General features: G+C 37.9%; 1 protein-coding gene across 13 annotated transcripts in view; it reads right to left on the bottom strand.

The window, feature by feature from the left end:
* Positions 1-22364, bottom strand: part of hpse2 (heparanase 2) — a 200682-nt gene that overhangs the window by 56877 nt on the left and 121441 nt on the right. For 12 of the 13 annotated variants that reach the window (XR_012388878.1, XR_011006025.2, XR_012388877.1 and 9 more), the window contains one exon: positions 4690-4783. Coding sequence is in view for 9 of the 13 variants with exons in the window: in XM_073920267.1 (XP_073776368.1) it covers positions 4690-4783 (94 nt within the window). In the remaining 4 variants the exon portion in view is untranslated. Of the gene's footprint in view, positions 1-1284; positions 2057-4236; positions 4784-22364 lie in introns of those variants that run through there. The other variant, XR_012388879.1, reaches the window with a different exon arrangement.

The following is a 22364-nucleotide window of genomic DNA, read 5'->3' as shown; positions in this document are numbered from 1 at the left end:
TCTAAAAATGTGTTCATGTAAAAGTCCCTGACAGAGACAGTTAATGGTAAACTAGTAACTGGTGTAAAGCAAATGCTAACTCTTTTTTTATTTAGTGGCTAATTTCTATGAGGTTGTACAAGCTTATTCATTCATTTGATTAAGATTTTTTCATCCCCCAATAATGGTTGGGTTTAGGGCTTTTAGAGCCTTCAGAATTCATATCAATCACTACAACTGACAAAACGTAAAATAATTTTGTTTCCTCACGAGATTAGGCTCATAAAACCCAATGTACACTACCTGAAGAAAGTCTTGTCGCCTATCCAAGTATTAGGAACAACAAATAATAACTTGACTTCTAGTTGATCATTCGGTATCAGAAATGGCTTATATGAAAGACTAGATTACGCTTATTTTCCCAAAATAAAATATGATCATGCCTTGATTTTTAATTATTTAATTAGGACAGGAAGACAGCGAAGTGGAGAAAGAATGAATATTGTGTATGACTCCTATGAGCTTGGAGGACTGCATCCATACATCTCTACAATGACTCTAATACCTTATTAATAAAGTTATCTGAAATGGCACAGAAAGCGTTCTTGCAGGACTCCCAGAGTTCATCAAGATTCTCTGGATTCATCTTCAAAGCCTCCTCCATCTTACCCTAGACATGCTCAATTATGTTCATGTCTGGTAACTGGGCTGGCCAATCCTGGAGCACCTTGACTTTCTTTGCTTTTAGGAACTTTGATGTGGAGGCTGAAGTATGAGAAGGAGCGCTATCCTGCTGAAGAATTTGCCCTGTCCTGTGGTTTATAATCTAATGGGCAGCACAAATGACTTGATACTTCAGGCTGATCTCTGCAGATCTCTCGCACACCCTCATGAATGTAACCCTAAACCATGACTTTTGCTTCACCAAAATTGACGCATTTCTGTGAGAATCTTGGGTCCATGCAAGTGCCAGTAGGTCTTCGGCAGTATTCGTGATGCTTGGGATGCAGTTCAACAGATGATTCATCAGAAAAATCGACCTTCTGCCACTTTTCCAAATGATTAACTATAAGTCAAGTTATTATTTGTTGCTCTTACAAATAGGATCGATGACAAGACTTTTGTTAGGTAGTGTAGTTGTTACCACGTCAAAATATTGGTGTATTAGCACTATAAATTAATGGAATAATTTACTTGCTAAATTTAAATTTAAGATTTTTTTTTCAATATTTTAAAAAAATCTGGCAACCACAGCTACTGTCTTTTATAGTTTAAATTTGATAGAATACTTTTTTTTTTTTTTTTACAGCGTAGAACATGTTTTGCAATATATACATTTTTATGTTAGCTTGAGAAAGACAGACTATAAAGACAGTAGTTATACTACTCTGTCCTTGACAACAAACGTTCATGCTACAAGGCCCAAATTTGGTCAAAACATGCCTTCTGCATTCAAGATTGTTGCTATATCTCCTCATGCCAACCGTATCGTATTTGAATAAAAAAAAAAAAGTTAAATATTACATTTTAATAATATGTGCATAAAATATATATATAAAAGCCCCAAGTTTGGCCAAAAGCTGTGTTCTGCATTAGATTTTGTTGCTTGGTCTTTTCAGATTTATCAAACTTATAGTTTTACAATAAATCATTTTAAGCATTATTTTTCTCAAAATATTTGACTTAAATTCCAGCGTTTTTACTGATATAGCAAACCATTTTTACAAAAAGTCAATCACTTTCACACTTATTAAGCTTTGTGTTTTGAAAAAATTGGGCATGCTTTTTTCCATTTATTATTTATGATTTATATCACTCATATTGGCAAGGAGCTTTGATCTATTATCACTAAGCTGTTAATTGTCCCCACAGCAATAAAACAGGCTAACCTAGCAACCATTTAAAAATAGCAATATGTCTACATCAGAATATCGTAGGGATCTGGGTATTGGCTCGTTTTACTCATGCTAGCAATTGGGACTTTCTGTGTACTATGCATGGTAACAATGATAAGCCAAGTGCTAATAATGATTAGCTACATGCTATTAGTTATTATCGAATCCAGGGGTGGCCAACCCTGTTCCTGGAGAGCCACCTGCCTGCAGATTTCAGTTGCAGCCCATATCAAACACACCTGCTTGTAATTATCAAGTGGTATTCAGGTCTTAATTAATTGGTTCAGGTGTGTTTGACATGGGTAGCAACTGAAATCTGCAGGAAGGTGGCTCTCCAGGAACAGGGTTGGCCACCCCTGATCTAACCACTTAGAAACCACTGTGCTTCCTGCCAACTGCCAATCACAGACCTAGCATAGTCAAAGTCAAAGTCAAAGTCAAAGTCAGCTTTATTGTCAATTCAGCCACATGTACAAGACATACAGAGAATCGAAATTGCGTTACTCTCAGACCCAAGGTGCTTAACATTAATATAAAATATATATATAAAAAATAGTAGGGTTTAAGAAAAAAAGAAAATTTAGAAAATTTACAGTATATACACATTGCACATAAATGTAGTCTAAGAAATATACATATGTAATAAAAAAATTGTAAACAATACAGTGACATTAAGGGCATATAGCAATGAGTGCAAAGTAAACCAGAGTTGTGCAGATAAAAAACAGTATAGTGCAAAAAGAACTTGTAAACATGATAATTGTGATAAAGTGACAGTGACATATTGGGAGGTAGTATATGTGTCTGCATAAAGTGACCAGTGCAGATGAGTGTGTGTGTGTGTGTGTGTGTGTCAGAGTCCAGAGGTGCGAGGGGAGGAGGTGCGTGGGGAGGGAGCGGGGAGCAGAGCTGGGAGAGAGTTCAGCTTCCTGACAGCCTGATGGATGAAGCTGTCTTTCAGTCTGTTGGTCCTGGCCTGGAGACTGCGCAGTCTCCTCCCTGATGGCAGCAGACTGAAGAAGCTGTGCATTGGGTGGGTGGCATCTGCTGTTATGCAGAGGGCTTTACGGGTAAGACGTGTGCTGTAAATGTCCTGAAGGGAGGGGAGAGAGACACCAATGATCTTCTCAGCTGTTCTCACTATGCGTTGAAGTGTTTTCCTGCAGGATGCATTGCAGGTTCCAAACCACACAGTGATGCAGCTGGTCAGGATGCTCTCAATAGTGCCTCTGTAGAAGGTGTACATGATTGGGGCTGGTGCTCTTGCTCTTTTGAGTTTGCGGAGGAAGTAGAGACGCTGCTGTGATTTTTTGGCCAGTGCAGTGGAGTTTTTGGTCCAGGAGAGATCCTCAGTGATGTGTACACCCAGGAACTTGGTGCTGCTCACACGCTCCACAGTCGCACCGTTGATGGTCAGGGGAGCATGGAGAGTGTGCTCTTTCCTGAAGTCAACAACAATCTCTTTCGTCTTCTCCACATTCAAAAAGAGATTGTTGTCTCTGCACCACTCGGCCAGACGGCTCACCTCACTTCTGTAGTTTTCCTCATCGTTTTTGTTGATGAGACCCACCACAGTTGTGTCATCCGCAAACTTGATGAACAGATTGGAGTTGTGTGATGGTGCACAGTCATGAGTGAGCAGGGTGAAGAGGATAGGGCTCAGAACACATCCCTGAGGGGCCCCAGTGTTTAAAGTGATGGTGCTCGATGTGTTACTGCCGGCCCGTACTGCTTGTGGTCTTCCAGTGAGAAAATCCAGCAGCCAGTTACACAGAGAGGTGTTTAGCCCCAGCTGGAGCAGTTTTTGTTGGAGCAGTTTTGTCTTTCTCAAGCCAACATCAAAGTTAGGTAATGAACTTTAGGTTCCAGTTTATGTTGCTAGAGATGACTGTTGCACAGTGATTCATGAATCAAAAATGATCACTATCCAATCAACATCAAAAACCAGAGCAGTTACGTTTGCTGAAATACATCATTTGTACAATGTTTCACATCATATCAATTGTTTTTGTTGATTTGTGTGGTTGCTAAGAGTAATTGACGGATCAAAAGTGACCACTTGCCAATCAATATTAAGAACTAGAGCAGTAACTTTCCCTGACACACATCATTTGTTCATTGTTTCACAGTATATCAATTGTTTATGTTGCTACGGGTGGTTGCTAAGCGTATTACACAGTGATTCACAGTCCTAAAGTGGCCATTGACCAATCAACATCAAGAACCAGAACCATCCATTTTTATAATACTTAGTTTCTGTTTAAGGACTTTTAGATCTGAAGTCCAGAAGTGGAATAAGCACTTGTTCGGGATTGTAATGGCCTCTAATCACTGTCCCAGCGGAGTTGGGAGTGAGCAAAACTTTGGCGTCTTTTGTTTGATATTAGTGCGGAAGGCCAGTTTTCCTCCTATTTCACTTTCAGGGGAACTGGCTCGACCAGATGTATGAGTTTGAGATACATAAAACAGGAGAGCTGTGTATTTATAGATTGGTCCTCCTGAGGGAAGTCTTAAATGTTGTGAAACCTGGTACTGCTTATTAGACCAAAAGGGGACTGTTCCCAGAGCAGCTGAGACATCATGAACTTGTAAATTGTAAAGCCAATCAAATGCTTTCCTCATTTACTGTGCCCTAACCCACGCTCCCTCAACAGTAGGCCACCTATCTGACTGATGACAGCTTGTTTGGACGGTGCAGCTGAGGACAAATCTGGGGCCCCTGAGATAAACACAGTTAATGAGCACTGAAGGGACTTACAGACTCTCACAACAACAACCAGCAGTACACACACACATATAAATATATAAAGCTTACCTTCAAAACCTTTGTAATCTGCTCAGACAGGGTGTCCAGAAGTCTCGTCTTCATAAAGTCTTCCACTTTGGTCACCCGTCTGTCAATGTAGTAACTGCACGAATAAAAGAGCATCTTTGTAAGAGCTTTGACATATAAAATAATATACATATATTCAATTCAAAATATGAATGCAATCTGATATAAATTAATATTTAAATATTACAGTTTACATTAATGAATGCAGTATTAACAAAAAAAGTTATTTTTTAGTCGGCGCCAGCGGTGTAGTGGTTAGTGTGTTGACACATGCACTCCAGTGCTCACGGCGACCCGAGTTCGATTCCCGCCTTGCAGTTCTATGCCGATCCTTCCTCTTTCTCTGCTCCCCATGCTTTCCTGTCAATAATCTCTACTATCCTATCCATTGAAAAAAAGCTGAAAACCCAGAAAAAAAAGTAAAAAAAAAAAAAGTTCTGTGTTTTAAAAGTATTTAAAAGTACCCTCATTATAAAAAACCCAGCATGTATTATAATTATAGCATTTATTTTAATAAAAAAATATATATACTATAAATAAATGTCAAATAAACAGTTGGCATATTAACAGTTCTGTAAAGTAACAAATTACAAATACTCAAACTACTGTAATTGAGTATTTTTCATAGGAATTGTAGTTTAGTAGGTAGTTTAAAAAATGTGTACTTTTACTTTCCCTTGAGTACATTTTTACTGCCGTATTGGTACTTTTACTCCACTACTTTCCTTCAACCTGCAGTCACTACTTTATTTATTTATTTATTTGTCTATGAGGATTAGAAAATTCAGTCCTGTGATTTCTGTCCAATCAAATCTCACATAGAAGTAAAGAAGAAAATCGCATCATAATAAACTTCCTCAAGACATGAGCGATTTATAATTGCAGCAAACCGTTTGGAAGCATTAAAAGTGTCCAAGGAGAATCTTTACACACATTGATCCATAGATGCATGCCACTGATGAGAAGATGACAGATGTTTACTGTATGAAGAACGAAATGGCCTTAAACACCCAGCAGGCACAAGATGTCAACATGACGTCAGATTGAAGTTGTACCCTAATGTTGTGAAGACATAGCATTTTATTTTATTTTTTTAAATGAAAATCTGGTTGACGACAGAACTCAACATCAGGCTGACGTCAATGTGCAACGTCCAAAACTAAATTCAACCAAATATCAACGTCTAATATAGTTATAGCTTTACACTGTGTGGACATTACCACTATGACGTCTATCAGACGTTGAGTTGTGGTTGCTATAACTGACGATTAAATGTCAGTATTTGATGTCAATATAATGTTGGTTTAAGATGTTGACTCAACATTGGATATAACATTAAATATCAATGTAATTTGACATCGTTATTGGACATCAAAATAACATTGGGTAACAGTATTTTGATGGTCTACTTGAGTATTAGTAAACTGTCCGCTTAATATCTGTTGACTCTGCTCGTTCAACAGGCATTTAATTGACTATAAGAAACTTTGAAGATACGTCAACTTACATTAACACTAACCACAACCTAAAAGTCTACTTGTAATCTAACGAGAAGTAGTTGGCATGTAGATGCAGTGTAACTTAAACTTAAAAAACAGATCATCAAAATAAATTGTGACGTCACAACTTAAATTTAGCCTAATAATAATGTCTTATGACATTGTGTGCCTGCTGGGCAAAGAGTAAATGCACTACAGAATGTTACGTTTACACACATGTAAATTAAATGTAAATGCATTAGCTTTTCACAGCATAATACTCACTACTCCCTTCTCTTGAGTTCTTTTGAACGGACTACTTTTTACTCATACTTTGAGTGTTATTTACAACAGATACTTTTACTCTTCTTGCAGTACATTTTTAGGCAAGTAATGGTACATAATAATTACTTGAGTATGATTTTCCAGTACTCTTTCCACCACTGTATATTAATATAATTTATGTTATATATTATCTTCCTTAATAAAATGATACATTTTTTTTAAATAATCACACTGAGGACTATGCAGTGGCGCAGTGGTTAACACGATTGCCTTACAGCAAGAAGGTCTGTGTGGAGTTTGCATGTTCTCCCCATGTTGGTGTAGGTTTCTCCCGTGTGCTCCGGTTTCCCCCACAAGTCCAAAGACATAAGGTACAGGTGAATTGGGTAGGCTAAATTGCTCGTAGTGTGAGTGTGCGAATGAGTGTGTATGGATGTTTCCCAGGGATGGGTTGCAGCTGGTAGGGCATCTACTGCGTAAAACATATACTGGATAAGTTGGTGGCTCATTCCGCTGTGGCGACCACAGATTAATAAAGAGACTAAGGCGAAAAGAAAATGAATGAATGAATAATCACATTGTCCCTGAAATGACCGGATCTCAGTCCCTTTCTTTCAATTTATTTCATGCTTAATAAATTAAATGAATGATCAGAGGTCAGAGGAGAATGACCAGACTGTTTCGAGCAGATAGAAAGGCAACAGTAACTCAAATAACCACTTGTTACAACTGAGGTCTGCAGAAGAGCATCTCTGAACTCACAACACGTCCAACCTTGAGGCAGATGGGCTACAGCAGCAGAAGACCACGCTGGCTGTCACTTTTTTCAGCTAAGAACAGGAATCTGAGGCTACAATTTGCACAGGCTCATCAAAATGATATATTAGTATTTAGGAAGATTAAAGCAGTTTTGAAGGCAAAAAGGGTCCAACCCGGAACTAGTAAGGTGTACCTAATAAAGTGGCCAGTTAGTGTATATGCTTGTGTGTGTGAAAAAACTGTTTTGCATTTTAACGGTTCATTTACACATCCATACAATGTATGAAATCAATTTAATAACAAGCATCTGTATAATACAGCAACATCTTGTGTTTATATGCACATTCTCCTTTTGTTATTAAACATCTGATAATCATGTCTAAGAATAACTAAAAGTTATTTAAATGTAGAAATGATACAACTTTTTCCCTCAGGAAACAAAGGCATGTGACTGGAATAACATCTAATAAAAGCAAACAGCAAAAAAAAAAGGCATAGCTATCAATCAAGATGTTACCGGTACGATACGAAATAACACAATCCACATTTTCCCACTTCAGTGAGCAAAGTTCAACATATGAATTAAAGGCATTAAAGGCCGGTCTGCAGGTTTACACGTGAAATAACTACCAGATTTAGGCCGTGAATTATATAAAGATGTAAAAGGAGACAGCGGTGACGAGACGCAGAGCTCCTTCTGGTCAGCGAGAGGAGCTGCTGGGATGAAGTAGCTGTGGGCCTGGCCATCTGGATGAGGGTGTGGAAATAGGGCCTCAATGAACTGCACCATTTCCAAGCAATACGTCTGAAGATCTTGACGTGTCTGCAGGAATAGTGGATCTCTGTGGACACTGACCCGCCTAATTTACAGTCTCTATGGGATTAAAGCTGCGCAGCTCTGGAGGCAACAAATCTTCATTATCTTTGGATCTCGAGCAGCGATGAGCATCTCTCAACCTCCCTAGTATTATATTTAGCTAATGCGTCTCCATTTGTAGTGCTTTAGACTCTACTTGGAAGGTGCTTTTTAACAAACCGACTTCTGAATTTGGCACTGGGAGCACGTCTGAAGGAGGAGTAAAAGAAATGTGTATGTGCTTCATGGAAAACAGAGATTCCTAATGTAAAAGATAAAGAATGAATTAGAGGAAGGCTTTACTGCTGAGAGGCTCTTCTTTCAGAGCTCAGGACACTTAATGGAATTCTTATGTTTTATTTTTTTAGCATTGTTTCGATGTTGCTTCTAAAATTCCTTGAGAGAAATAAAAAAAGAATGGCATTTCATTGTAATAGTAAAAATACATCAACAATACAGTGGTGAAAGTAACGAATGACAAATACTCACTGTATTTTACTGTATTTGAGAGGTTTTATTTCAGGAATTGGACTTAACTACACTGTAAAAGTGCTGGGTTCCATGCAATTCATTCATTTTCCTTTGGCTTAGTCCCTTATTTATCAGGGGTCGCCACAGCTTAATGAAACGCCAACTATTCTAGCATATGTTTTACGCAGCGGATGCCCTTCCGGCCACAACACCAAACTGGGAAACAACCATACACTCATTCACTCACAATACAGCCAATTTATTTTATTCAATTCACCTACAGCACATGTCATTTACTGTGGGGGAAACCAGAGCACCGGGAGGAATCTCACACAAACACGGGGAGAACATGCTAACTCCACACAGAAATTCTAACTGGCTCGGCCAAAACTCTAATCAAGGACCTTCTTGCTGTGAAGCAACAGTGTTAGCCACTGAGCCACCGTGCCGCCATAAATAATACATTTAAGTATAAATAAAATAAAATTTATTCAGTGAGAAAGAAAAAAGTTTACATGACTTCATTTATAACAAAAGCTGAAAGTTACGCTGGTATTATAACAGCTATTAGTTTTAATAAGCTGAACTTTGCTAATGTATTTTCTGATAATTCATATATATATATATATATATATATATATATATATATTTTTTTTTTTTGTAAATAATAATAATTATAAAACATGTTACTGACCATTTAACTGTTTATTTACAATGAAATGAACATATGCTCCAAATGAACATATTTAGTAATTTGGGGATTTTTTAAAGGTGGGTCATAATCCCTTATTATGGTGGGCAAATCTCTTATTTTCACATCCCAGTGGTGACAGGTATGCTCTCGTAGCTTGTTAGTCAGGGTTTTTCAACATCAAAAGTTGACAAAGCATAGATCAACATCCCATTATACACTACATAAATGTAAAAACAAAACACTTGTGAATACTCTGATTGGGGCATTTCCTGAATATTAAGTAGCCTAACACACACAGTTCCGTCCTGCATTCTCTCCGTGTAAGTTTAGACTTCGCAAGTTTGATCAAGGCTGCAGTCTCTTCTTCTCAGTTTGATATGGACAACAGACTATACCGAGGACACGGGTAAATCTTTAAAGGGAACAGTGTACTTTATAACTTCATTCACATCACCCTGGCTACGTTGTTTCACTTTCTCAACAATAAAATGTAAACATGATATAAGGAACAGCCTATTTTCATTTTAATATTAGCAACTTAGACAGCAGAAATGTTGAGGCGTCGTGCTGCATGAGCGTCATCTTCACTTTGTGGATTTTTTTTGACAAAACGGAGCCGATAACAACTGCCTCCTTTCAATTTCAGTGAAAATACGAAACACACCTTCTCTTTTGCTGAATATCAGTTTTAATAATCGATAATGGCCATTATAAAAGTATAACATACAATAAGTTTATACATTATAGGAAATAAAGGCAAGCGATCAATCAATATACAGAATAGGCTACGTGCTTACATTAATCATTAACTTATCTTTGCGCTCAGCCAAAACACGTTACCTGAGAACAAGTAATAGATTCCAATGACCAAAGTCAGGGAATATGTCGTTAGATAAAGACAACAAGATGAATAAAATATCCCGTTTAATAAATATAGTGAGGTTAGATCCAGCGGGAGATGCTTGATGAGAAGTCCGACTAGCACAGCTCTCATCTGGGTAGATGGGCTGCAGCGCTTGCCCGAGTGTCTGTGTGGTCACGTGATGTGCGTTTTCAGCGTTTTGGTGTGGACGGAGAGCTGTTCAGAAACGCTGGGTAAAACGCGAGTGTGGACGTGGATCGTTTTCATTCTAAAACGCCGTTTTAAAACTAAAACGCACTAGTGTAAACGGGGCCTAAGAGATGAACATAAAGGCTGCTTGCTGAATGATGACCATACCTGCAAACACTCCTTGTAGTCTCTTATTTTTCACACCCATCTCCCGCCACCCACCCGTTTTGTTATTTCTTCTGGAAAACTCCTGTAAATCCACCCCCGCCAGTCCTCATCTTTTTAGTACAGTCTCTAACAAAAATCTCAAAATCCTCATCTTCATCATCATTTTTCATTTAGTGTCCGTTTGCTGCCGCTTGAAACCCGGTTCATGGTAGCTTACAGTTACTAACATTACAAACACATCTGGTCTTCCTGAAATTTTGGAGATAAATGTTGGTATGTATGATGATGACTGAAAACACTTAATGGCTGTAAACAATAACTAAATGCACTACAGAATGTTACGTTTTCAAACATGCACAAAATTTGCATGTATTCTATCAGTTACACAGTTTATTTATCCGTATATAAACGCATCAACCTGCTTTCTGCTGGATTATAATATATTCAACAGTTCACACTTACTGTAGTTGATGATTAGTAATAAGCTTGTTGCATGCTGTCCGGGGAGAGAGCCCTGAGCTTATAAGATCCTTGAGCCCCGGGCTTCCTCCCATTAGCAGAGCGAGAAGGGAGTTTGAGCTCAGTTAGATCTCAATGAACTCCCCCGACTTATTAATGGCTAATAACAGATACTGTATAGGGATGGCTAAAAAGAGATATACGGCTTACTAAGAGCTTGCCTATGATGCCAATTTGGTACGTTTAATTTATATTGGTTGCATGTTTTTTAGACAGTGGAAGGAAACTGGAGAACCTGAGGGAAACCCCCACAAACAAATGGACAATGAGCAAATTCTGCACAGAAATGTTGACTGGTTCAGTAGGAACTTTTCTTACTGTGAAGCAACAGTGCTTATCACTAAACTGCCTTGTCACTTAATCTAGAAAGTAGGGGGAGTAGGGGTGGGAGGGGGGATTCTTCAAAATGAAGGCTGCGTCCAAAATTGCCTACTACCCAGTAGGTATCGCATTTGACTTAAAATGTACTACTCGGGCGTTAAAAAAAGTAAGTTCTATACTGTATGAATGTGAGCAGTACGGATGGAACTCGGATGTACTTTATCAGTTGCGTCAATTTACTCCCATTTAAGAATTTTCTCGCTGCGCATCAACGGATTGTGTAGCGTGCATCAGATGCACACTTCAGAATCTTGCCGGAAGTAGTTTATCCGGGTAGTTCTCGGATAAATTCGGACATACTACTATGGACATACTACTATAGTATGGAAGTATGCCATTTCGGATGCAGCCGAAGATACTGAGATAGGAAACGCTGGTTATTTATAGTGAGTTAGGAATTGTCTGATTGGCGAATCATATGTTAGCTAATGCAGGACAAGGCATGGACAATCATAAGCACATGACCCTCTCGAAATTAGTTAAGAAATAAACTTCACTTAATGTAATTTGTTTTCAAAATAAATTGTTTCATTAATGGTAAATAATTTCACTTACGCTTGAGAACACCAAAGAAAACGGCACTGACATAATATATTTGCTTTTTTAATTGCAGGGTATAAGGTGGAGTAATTTTCACAACTCACTACCCTTGAGAAGGGCTAATGTTATTCATACTTTGAGTAGTATTTAAAACAGAGATTTTACTCTACTTTCACTACATGTTTTAGCAAGTACTTATACTTGAGAGTGATTTTTCTGTACTCTTTCCACCACTGACAGTAAGCATCATAAAAATACTAATATACTATCATTTTATGCATGACGTATATCAGCCAAAACTTTTATATGAAGGGTCGTGAAAACCCTTGTTTCAGCAGCAGTCAGTTCTCACCACAGCAATGATAAATGCTGCGAAAGTGGGCGTAGCTAAGCTGCAGAGTGAGGGAGGGGGTGGGACGCAGTTTTATTTCACTGTCATTGAGTTAAAAGCATCAAAGCTTCCCACAAATGCACACTGTAACTCAACCTTCACAAGACACATTTAGAGCTTTCTAGACTAAAAGCACTCTGTCATTTTTGTTTGTACAGACAAGAGTAAGACATCATTTGAATTTTTCATTGATTTATACTCCCAATAGCAGCAAAACACTGTCCGTTTATATGCTTAAAAGGAAAACAATCTGTATTTTCTACCAATTCAGTGCCCAGAAACTTCTTTCTGAAGAGATGACATGAGTTTGTACATTCCCCAGTCTGTCTGAAAACCCGCTGAATATGTTTTAAGACCTATATAAGCATGTTGTCACATATTTTCATCAAAAGTTATGTTAGTCTAAATATCAGCACTATGGTTGATCAAATTACCCAATCAATCAAATTTTTGTGGAAACTCTTTTGAAACATATGAACATATGTAAAAAAACATATGTACTTCAAATGACTAGGACTGAAAATACAGCTGTTAAAACATATGCCATGAGATAGGTAAAGCATATACTGGGTTGTTCATTCATTCATTTTCATTTGGCTGAGTCCCTTATTTATCAGGGGTTGCCACAGTGGAATGAAACGGCAACTATTCTGGCATGTTTTACACAGCGAATGTCCCTCCAGCTGCAACCCAGTACTGGGAGCAGCCCAAGAAAACCCATGTAAACACGGGGAGTACATGCAAACTCCACACAGAAATGCCAACTGCCCCAACTAGGACCAGCGACCTTCTTGTGTGAGGTGACCGCAAACCACTGAGGCACAGTGCTGACATCCTGGGTTGTTTAAATATATAAAGTCTAAATTATTAGCCCTCCAGTGAAATCTCCAGGGTGGGCGAAGCAGTGGCGCAGTAGGTAGTGCTGGTGTCTCACAGCAAGAAGGCTCAGTTGGGGTTTCTGTGTGGAGTTTGCATGTTCTCCCTGTGTTCGCGTGCGTTTCCTCCAGGTGCTCTGGTTTCCCCCACAGTCCAAAGACATGTGGTACAGGTGAATTGGGTAGGCTAAATTGTCCGTAGTGTATGAGTGTGTGTGTGAATGTGTGTGTGGATGTTTCCCAGAGATAGGCTGCGGCTGGAAGGGCATCCGCTGTGTAAAAATGTGCAGGATAAGTTGGAGGTTCATTCCACTGTGGCTACCCCAGATTAATAAAGGGACTAAGCCGACAAGAAAATGAATGAATGAATGAATATTTCCAGGGTACAGTGTGAGCCTAATGCAGGGATTTATTAATAAAGCCAACCGAGGCTCATTTTGAAAACATAGTCCCGTGGACGTTTCTGGAGATCGCAAATTATGTAGCCGGAGGTACGTATGGCTGCATTTCATCTTATAATAATCCTCGCTCTTACCGACTGACCGTTTACCACCGTGTGGAGGGCTTTCTCACCGCAACCAGTTTGTTCAGCTCATTGTGTGCGTTGGCGGACTTGAGATGCAGAGAGAAGCTAACCTCGACAACGACGACAGGGTTCAAGTCCGGGGAAGAGCGGTTCCAGAAATCAGGTAAGACAATAACAGAATTCAAAAAATAAAGTGAACAAGTTCAGAACAGGATCAGAATGTGGTAAAATCCAAAAACATGGTTAAAATCTGACGGGGGCTTTTCTTTTTCTGGACGGCTTTTGTAAATTGTTGGCTGGGTTTAGCCAGTCAGACAGACGGTCATTCAACAGCGGCCTCTGGTGGGTTTACACGAGAACAGCGGGCACGAGTGGCACTTGCGAGAGACATCTGAGATGTGAAAAAGCACACACAGCGGCCTCTCATGGATTCGCGAAAACAAAAACTGCAAAAATACGTACCTCCCAGGATGTATTTCGCAGCCTCCAGAAACATCCATGGGACTACGTTTTCAGAATGAGCCTGGGTTGAATAAAGCATAGCAATTTATACACCAGCATATTGCTCTGTTCTTCATCATAACTCCAATTTGGGTGTGCTCCAAAAAAACATTCAGCATTTATCTACACATTTCTGTGCAGCGGCAAAAGTTTATCTACTTTGTACTTTGACTGCAAAATGAGTACAAGCTACGGTGCACACTGCAATGTGATTAAATTAACTATGTAGGCTAATGGATGTCTTCAGTGGAGTGAGTACAACAATGTTTGCTCTACGGAAATAAAGGAGTAAAGTAAAGAGTAAAAGTAAAGCGAAAGTAAACAGGCCAAATGAAGGAGCCTTGTTCTTTTTTCTGGCTGCAGATGGTTTGTTTAACTGTTTTCTCACTAGTGAAGCGTTCAGTTTTTTTACTTATAAAGTCCACCATGTAAATAGCAAATGTGCCATGGCGGGATGCAGCTGACTCCTAAAGGGAATGGGAATGTTATGCTCAAAACACACTCATAACTCTTTAAGAGAATAAGCACAACCCTGATAGACCATGCGCCATGACGCAAACTGTATTTTTCCGTCCTTAAAATAGCGAAAGTGGATTCAGACTGACCTTAATGCTTTTGCACCATGTGCTTTAGACTTTGCGCCTAGATCATTAAAATAGAGCCCATTATGTTAAATTGTAAAGCTGAATTTTCATTTAAGTCGACGAGGCAGAGATTAACATCCCATAATGCAATTTACAACTGTAAATAAACGCAAAAAAATTCCAATACAAAATACGCAAAATACAGAAACTGTTAATTAGCAGATATTTTTACAATGTAGCTTGTGAGGGTTCTGATTAATTACTATAAACGATCATCCAATCAGAATGCGAGTGCCAATCAGAAGGCGAGAGCATCTGGTTTGAATTTGACTGAAGGAGGTGGCGTTTTAATAAAACTCCCCTCTTTGACACCCTTTCCTACTTCCGCTTCCTTTAATCAGGGTTGACCTCTAGATTAATGAGCCCGTTTAGCCCACCCTCTATCTGCAGACGCAGGAGGCCGGGCTAATTGAGGGAGAAATGCAAACTTGTTTATGCCCTTATAACTTTTAATGACCGCAGCTATTGCATGCACTTGATAAAACACTTGGAGTTTCTCATTACTGAATAATTCAAAGCCACTCAGCATGGAACTAATTAAAGTCACCGAAAGCACATCCAGCCGTCATTTGTGTTGGGAGATAAAAGAGAGCGACCATTCGCTAATGAGCTTGTTTCTGATTATTAAAGGTTCGCCATCTTGCAGTGCGATGTTGAGCAAGTCAAGAGCTTTGAAGGATCGCTCAACAAGGATGAGGAGTGAAAAAAAAGTAGGACAAGATGTGAAAAAGCTTGGCTATTTGGCCTGAGCTCTCTGAACACAGCATCTGTGATTTCTCATGATATCAGACAGGAAAACTCCCGCTGACCTGAAACTCGGTTTGTCTGTCTCAGCAGGCGGCAGCGAGTGCACAGGTCAGACTTCAGCTCGGCACTGCGGATATAGCAGCATCACAACAATATCTCTTCTCCAGACGAGCTGGTTCAGAGAGCAACAAAACACATTTTTTCTTTCTTTTTTTTTCATCAATCTGACGGCCTAAACGGCCCACTAGTTCACATTTGGGGCCCCAGCGTCTAATTTTTTTTATCCTTGCCATGGTGACAGTGCATAATATTTTACTAGATATTGTTTAAGATACTAGGATAGAGCTTAAAGTACCATTTAAAGGCTTAATTTGGGTAATTAAGCAGGATAGGGTAATTAGGCAAGTCATTCTATAACAGTGGTTTGTTCTGTAGACAATCAGAAATAATTATTGCTTAAGTGGGTTAAAACTATTGACCTTAAAAAGGTTTTAAAAAAATATAAACTGCTTTTATTCTAGTGGAAATAAAACAAATAGGACTTTTTTCCAGAGAGAAAACAAATATTATAGGAAATACTTCGAAAAATTCCTTAAAAATATCTCTAAAATATTCCTCTAAAATATCATTTGAAAAAAATTTGGTCATACTTTTGCATGAATCCCCATGTCTTACTGTTGTTGCTAAAGTGAAGTAAATACAAAGCATATGTACGATCTAAAAGTGTCTTTTTGTCTGAGATATTATATGCATGTTCTATGTATCTAACATTACATACACTGTAAAACCTTGAGTTAAGGTAACTCAAACCATTTGAGGAAACCGACTGCAACAAACCATTGAAGTACAAAAACTAATTCTTATGAGTACTGTGAATTTAATCCATTTGAGTAAACAAAGCAATTTGACAGCACAGAAAAACCCAATATATTAAAAGAACTCAAACCAACTGATACTGTAAAACCCAATAAGTTATGGCAACTCAAACCATTTTAGGAAACTGATTGCTACAAAACATTTTATTTAAAAAAAAAAAACTAATCTATACGAGTACTGTGAACAACTCCCTTTAAGTTGAAGTAATTAAGTATTTAATTACCTCATTACCTTCAACACTGAGTTCAAAACTCTTTTCAAATAAATAGAATTAACTTTCAGTAAATTTTGAATTAACTACAATCACTTCATTTGATAAAGTTGATTGTTGAGTTTTACAGTGCATCTCTAAAATGTTGTAGGTTTTTATTGCAATTTCATAGGAACACAACAAATACTAATAGTTTTTCATGTATCATCATCTAATCAACTTCCAATTCTTTTTCAAAATAATAAAACAGAAATCATTATCATTATTATTAATAATGCTTAATATCTGTTGACACTGCTCCTTCAACAGGCATTTAACTGACTATAAGAAACTTTGCAAGAACATGTCAGCTTACACTAACCCTAACTTAACAGTCTACTTAAAATCTAATAAGAATTTGTTGACATGATGCAATGTAATTTAAATTCAACAAACAGACCATCAAAATAAAGTATGACCAATTTTATTTATATACCACTATTAAACACACCAAAGGTTGACCTATGTGCTTCACAATACAAACCACAAAGTGAAAGTTATAAAACTATAGCTAAAACAAACAATTCTCACTGATAAAATGCCAAATCAAAAAAGGTAAGTTTACAACCTAGACTTAAAAACATACAGAAATGATATAGATCTAATACAGAGATGCAGAGCATTCAACAATCTAGGACTAGCTATTGCGAAAGCACATCTGCATTTTAGTCTCGACTTGCATAACAATCTCTGGTTTGATGACTGAAGAGACCGACCAGGGGTGCGTTTCCCAAACAACAACGTAACTTGTGGCTGAACTATCATACGATGCTTCGTTTAAGAAAAGAACAATGGAGTGAAGAGTGTTTTCCAAAACCCGTAGTTGCTTTGTCGCAGATTTATCATTTAAACAACATTAGTTATAACATAAAACACCCATAATGATGCTCTAAGCGAGGTGGAGTAACAACTTCTTTAGAGAGGAACTCCATCATTTCTTTGTGCAAATTTTATTGTTTTACATGCATTTAAAGGAAATCCAATATTAGTTTTGGTTAAAACATGCACTTGCTTTCAATGTTAACTGAAATATACTAAATGTAAATGGTAAATATAGGGCAAGTGTTTCCTTTACAAATATTATTGAGAACATTATATATTCTATTCTAAAAGATAAAATGACTTACAAAAGCTAACACGTATTCTAATATCATATATAAATCATATAAGTTAATATATAATTCATTTATTAATCATATAAATAAATAAATAAATAAATAATGAGGCTATTTATTATTTATTTATTATTTAATTAAATTTAATATTCATTATTTATTAGGAAATGAAAAAAATAGACTTTAATAATATTAATAACAATGATGATGAATGCCGTTTCTGTGTGGAGTTTGCATGTTCTCCCTGTGTTCGCATGGGTTTCCTCTGGGTGCTCCGGTTTGCCCTACAAGTCCAAAGACATGCGGTACAGGTGAATCGGGTAGGCTAAATTGCCCAGAGTGTATGTGTATTGGCTAACCATGGTTTTCGGAAATGCACCCCAGGCTGATGTTCAGTCAACAGGTCTGACAGAATGAAATACATTTCATTAACCAGTCTACTATTGTATATTTATTTTAAAATACATAGTATATATTTTAAATAAATATATACAAATATAAACAGTTTAATGTTTTCATTAAATACTTTAATACAACTTTAATAAGAAATTTGACCATATAAATTAAATCATACATTCATTTATTAATTTTCCTTCGGCTTAGTCTCTGATTTATCAGACGTCGCCACAGCGGAATGAACAGCTAACTATTCCAACATTTGTTTTTACACAGCTGCAACCTAGTACTAGGAAACACCCATACTTTCTCACATTCACACACACACACACACACACACACACACACACACACACACACACACACACACACACACACACGCACACACACGCGCACACACGCGCACACACGCGCACACACACACACACACACACACACACACACACACACACACACACACACACAAACACGCGCACACACACACGCACACACACACACACACACACACACACACACACACACACACACACACACACACACTCATTCACTGCAACCAATTTTGTTTACCCAAAATCACCTACAGTATAGCACATCTTTGGACTGTGGGGGAAACTGGAGCACCCAGAGGAAATCCATGTGAACACGGAGCACATGCAAACTCCACACGGAAATGTCAATTGATCCAGCCCGCACTCGAACCAGCTACCTTGTTGCTGTGAGGCGACAGTGTTTACCACTGAGCCACCGTGGCACCATAAATAATACATTTCAGTATAAATACATAGATAATTAAAATTCATTCAATTAAACTTTATTGTGGCCAAAAAAAGTGTACATGAGTTCATTTATAATAAAAGCTGAAAGTAATGCTGGTATAACTAATGCACTGCAAAAAAATAATAAAATAAATGCCCTGTAAAAATTAAGCTGAATCAAATTAACCTTGTTTAACCATTAAACTTATGTTAAACTGACTTAAAACAGCTTGTGTAACTTAAAAAAATTATCTTAGAACCTGATTCACTTTTTTTTTTCATTAAGTTACAATGACCTAAACACAAATGCTGTCATGACTAACTGATCATATTATTTTTACAGTGTGCTAATGACAGCTACAATATACAGTAAATTCATAAAACACACTTTCCATTGTTTTAATCCATTCTAACGAGTGTTTCCAAGATTATTCAAAATCATTCGCATGCAGTTCAAATAAAACCTCCTCTCTCTCAGCCAACTAGATAACTTCATCCTGAAAATATACTTAAATCAGCATAATTCACAATAACATCCAGTACTTCACAGAAAACCAAAATCGACAAGCAGCAGTCTCGTCAACAAGCCCAAACTCTCTCCCACACTCTGTCATCGAGTCGTCAGATTCAGCCAAAGAGCAGCTGTCCAGACGTTCAGCCAAATCCATAAAAAATAATAATAATAATAATTCTGCACCTCATGCAACATCCAGCGCTGGATATGTAATGGCCAGCGAAAATAAAGTTCCACAGAAGTACGTTGTTAACCCAGATAACTACTTCCTTTCGCAAAATGAATGATCTGATATCTGGCGCAGCCTGGTTTTCTTGTCTCTCGCGTAAAACTGAAAGTTATGGCTAAAATAAAAGTGTGATTTGTAAGATACACGTCTCTATTTTAAGGGCGGTTTTGTTTGATTCCTGTCCATTTCTTGTTTATAAGGATGTTCTTGGCTTTGATTTGTTTGCAACTTCTTGGAACACGGCGAAACATATATTCTTTTGTCCTGATATGCTGAATGATGTGATAGAGGTAAAGATAAGTGCATTTCTGTAAAAACTTAAAACATAAATTCACAGAGAAACATTATATTGAAACATCTGTTTATATTTTTCAAAACAACTAAACGCAGAGTTATGCAAGCAGAAAAATATCAATCTGCAAACATTTTTTATATTACAAATGAGGAAAATAAACATGCGTTATGGATGTGACCAAAACCAACTGTAAAATATAAGCCTACACTACCTGACAAAAGTCTTGTCGTCAATCCCAGTTGTAAAAGCAACAAATAATAACTTGACTTCTAGTTGATCATTTGGAAAAGTGGCAGAAGGTCACAACTGCATCGCAATCATCACAAATACTATGGAGCACAAGATTCTCACTGAAATCTGTCAAGTTTGGTGAATGAAAAATCATGGTTTGGGGTTACACTCAGTATGGGGGCGTGCAAGAGATCTGCAGAGTGGATGGCAACATCAACAGCCTGAGGTATCAAGACATTTGTGCTGCCCATTACATTATAAACCACAGGAGAGGGCAAATTCTTCAGCAGGATAGCGCTCCTTCTCATACTTCAGCCTCCACATCAGAGTTGCTAAAAGCAAAGAAGGTCAAAATGCTCTAGGATTGGCCAGCCCAGTCACCTGACATGAACATTATTGAGCATGTCTAGGATAAGATGGAGGAGGAGGCATTGAAGATGAATCCAAAGAATCTGATGGACTCTGAGAGTCCTGCAAGAATGCTTTCTTTGCCATTCTAGATGACTTTATTAATAATTATATCAGTCATTGCAAAGATGTATGGATGCAGTCCTTCAAGCTCATGGGAGTCAGACACAATATTCATTCTTTCTCCACTGCGTCATGACTTAATATTCTACACTGTACATTATTTATTTTAAATGACAAGACTTCTGTCTAAGCAAAGTCAGACTTTACTGTCCTAATTAAATCAATACAAATCAAGGTTTGATCATATTTTATTTAAAATAAGTGTAATCTAGAGGCCTTTGCCTTTCATATAACCCACTTCTGATTCCAAATGATCAACTAGAAGACAAGTTATTATTTGTTTTTCCTAAAACTTGGATATGTGACAAGACTTTTGTTAGGCAGTGTGCACAAAAAACATAAGAAGGGGTTTTTTATTTTGGTGAAAACTTGATTTTTTTCATAGCTAAGTTGCTGGAATTGCTCTTAAACATTTGCTTCTGCGCAAACACTATACATAAACCATTCAAATGGTTGGCATCACATGATTCAAAAACCAGTTTGGTGCAAAAGCTGACAGGTACATAAAACATGGCAACTGATAATCAGACAACGCAGCAGCACTGCATCACCACACCATATATCATCCTCAATTTGGCTGCCAGAAGGCCGCTGTGCTGCCAATGAACACCTGCCAAGCTAACCGTAGCATTTTCAATTGGTTTCTTCACGTCATCTTCCAAGCACTAGAAATGGGCCGGGTTTTATATTCAGAGAACACATGCAGCAAAATCCCAAATCTGACAAAGGAAGGCAGAAAAAAATACGCTAGAACTAATGAGGACACACCTGGAGACAATCAGGGCTGGGCTGGAGAACAAAGACATGACAGCAACATAAAACAAACCAAATTCAAAATAAAGTCAACGGAGGCTTAAAAAGGAAAGTCAAAGAGAGATCCAAAGAGAGAGACCCAATAAACAAAACTGTTTTACTCAAAACTGAATCTGTGATTTCTGAAAAGTGCAGTTTCAAAGTGCAGGGTTTGTGAGAACAAAACTGCTAAATACTCAGATGAGGAATTTATTTAAGTGAAAAAAAAATGGAGTATGGAATGTTGGACACTTTATGCACTGAACTAAAACAGCTTTAAATATTTAGTGAAGGAGATGGTACTTTCAGACTGCGATGATGCATGACCAAAGAAAAAAAAAACATTTTGGGGGTGTTTAGGTCACCTGGGGCCTCATGTATCATCGCTGCGTACGCACAAAAACTTTGCGTACGCCAGGTTTCACGCTCAGAATCGCTCACGTTTGGATTTACTAACAATGAACTGAACGTGGGAATGTGCGCAGGTTCACGGCAGCTTTCTGGCAGGCGTACGCACATTTTTTGTGCGTGTCTGTTTTATTTCCATTGGCGACTCCTAGAGGCAGTTGTGTTAAATTCTTCTCTACAAAGTGTCTGATCCTTGCAATGGCAGCTGTATGAGACGGGTTCATGTAGTAGGTATGTAAGATTTCCATACCATACAGTTGACCAGCTAAACATTAAAGCACAATTTGCAGCGGTCGCCTGTTTTCCCAATGTAATCTGGGCAATCTACCACACGCACATTGCTATAAAGACACTATCTAAAGATGAATTTGCATGCGTG

The sequence above is a fragment of the Danio rerio genome, chromosome 13 (genome assembly GCF_049306965.1).
Source record: "Danio rerio strain Tuebingen ecotype United States chromosome 13, GRCz12tu, whole genome shotgun sequence".
Taxonomy (NCBI): Eukaryota; Metazoa; Chordata; class Actinopteri; order Cypriniformes; family Danionidae; genus Danio; species Danio rerio.
Note: the sequence above shows the minus strand (reverse complement) of the source record. Positions and strands in the feature narration are given on the sequence as shown.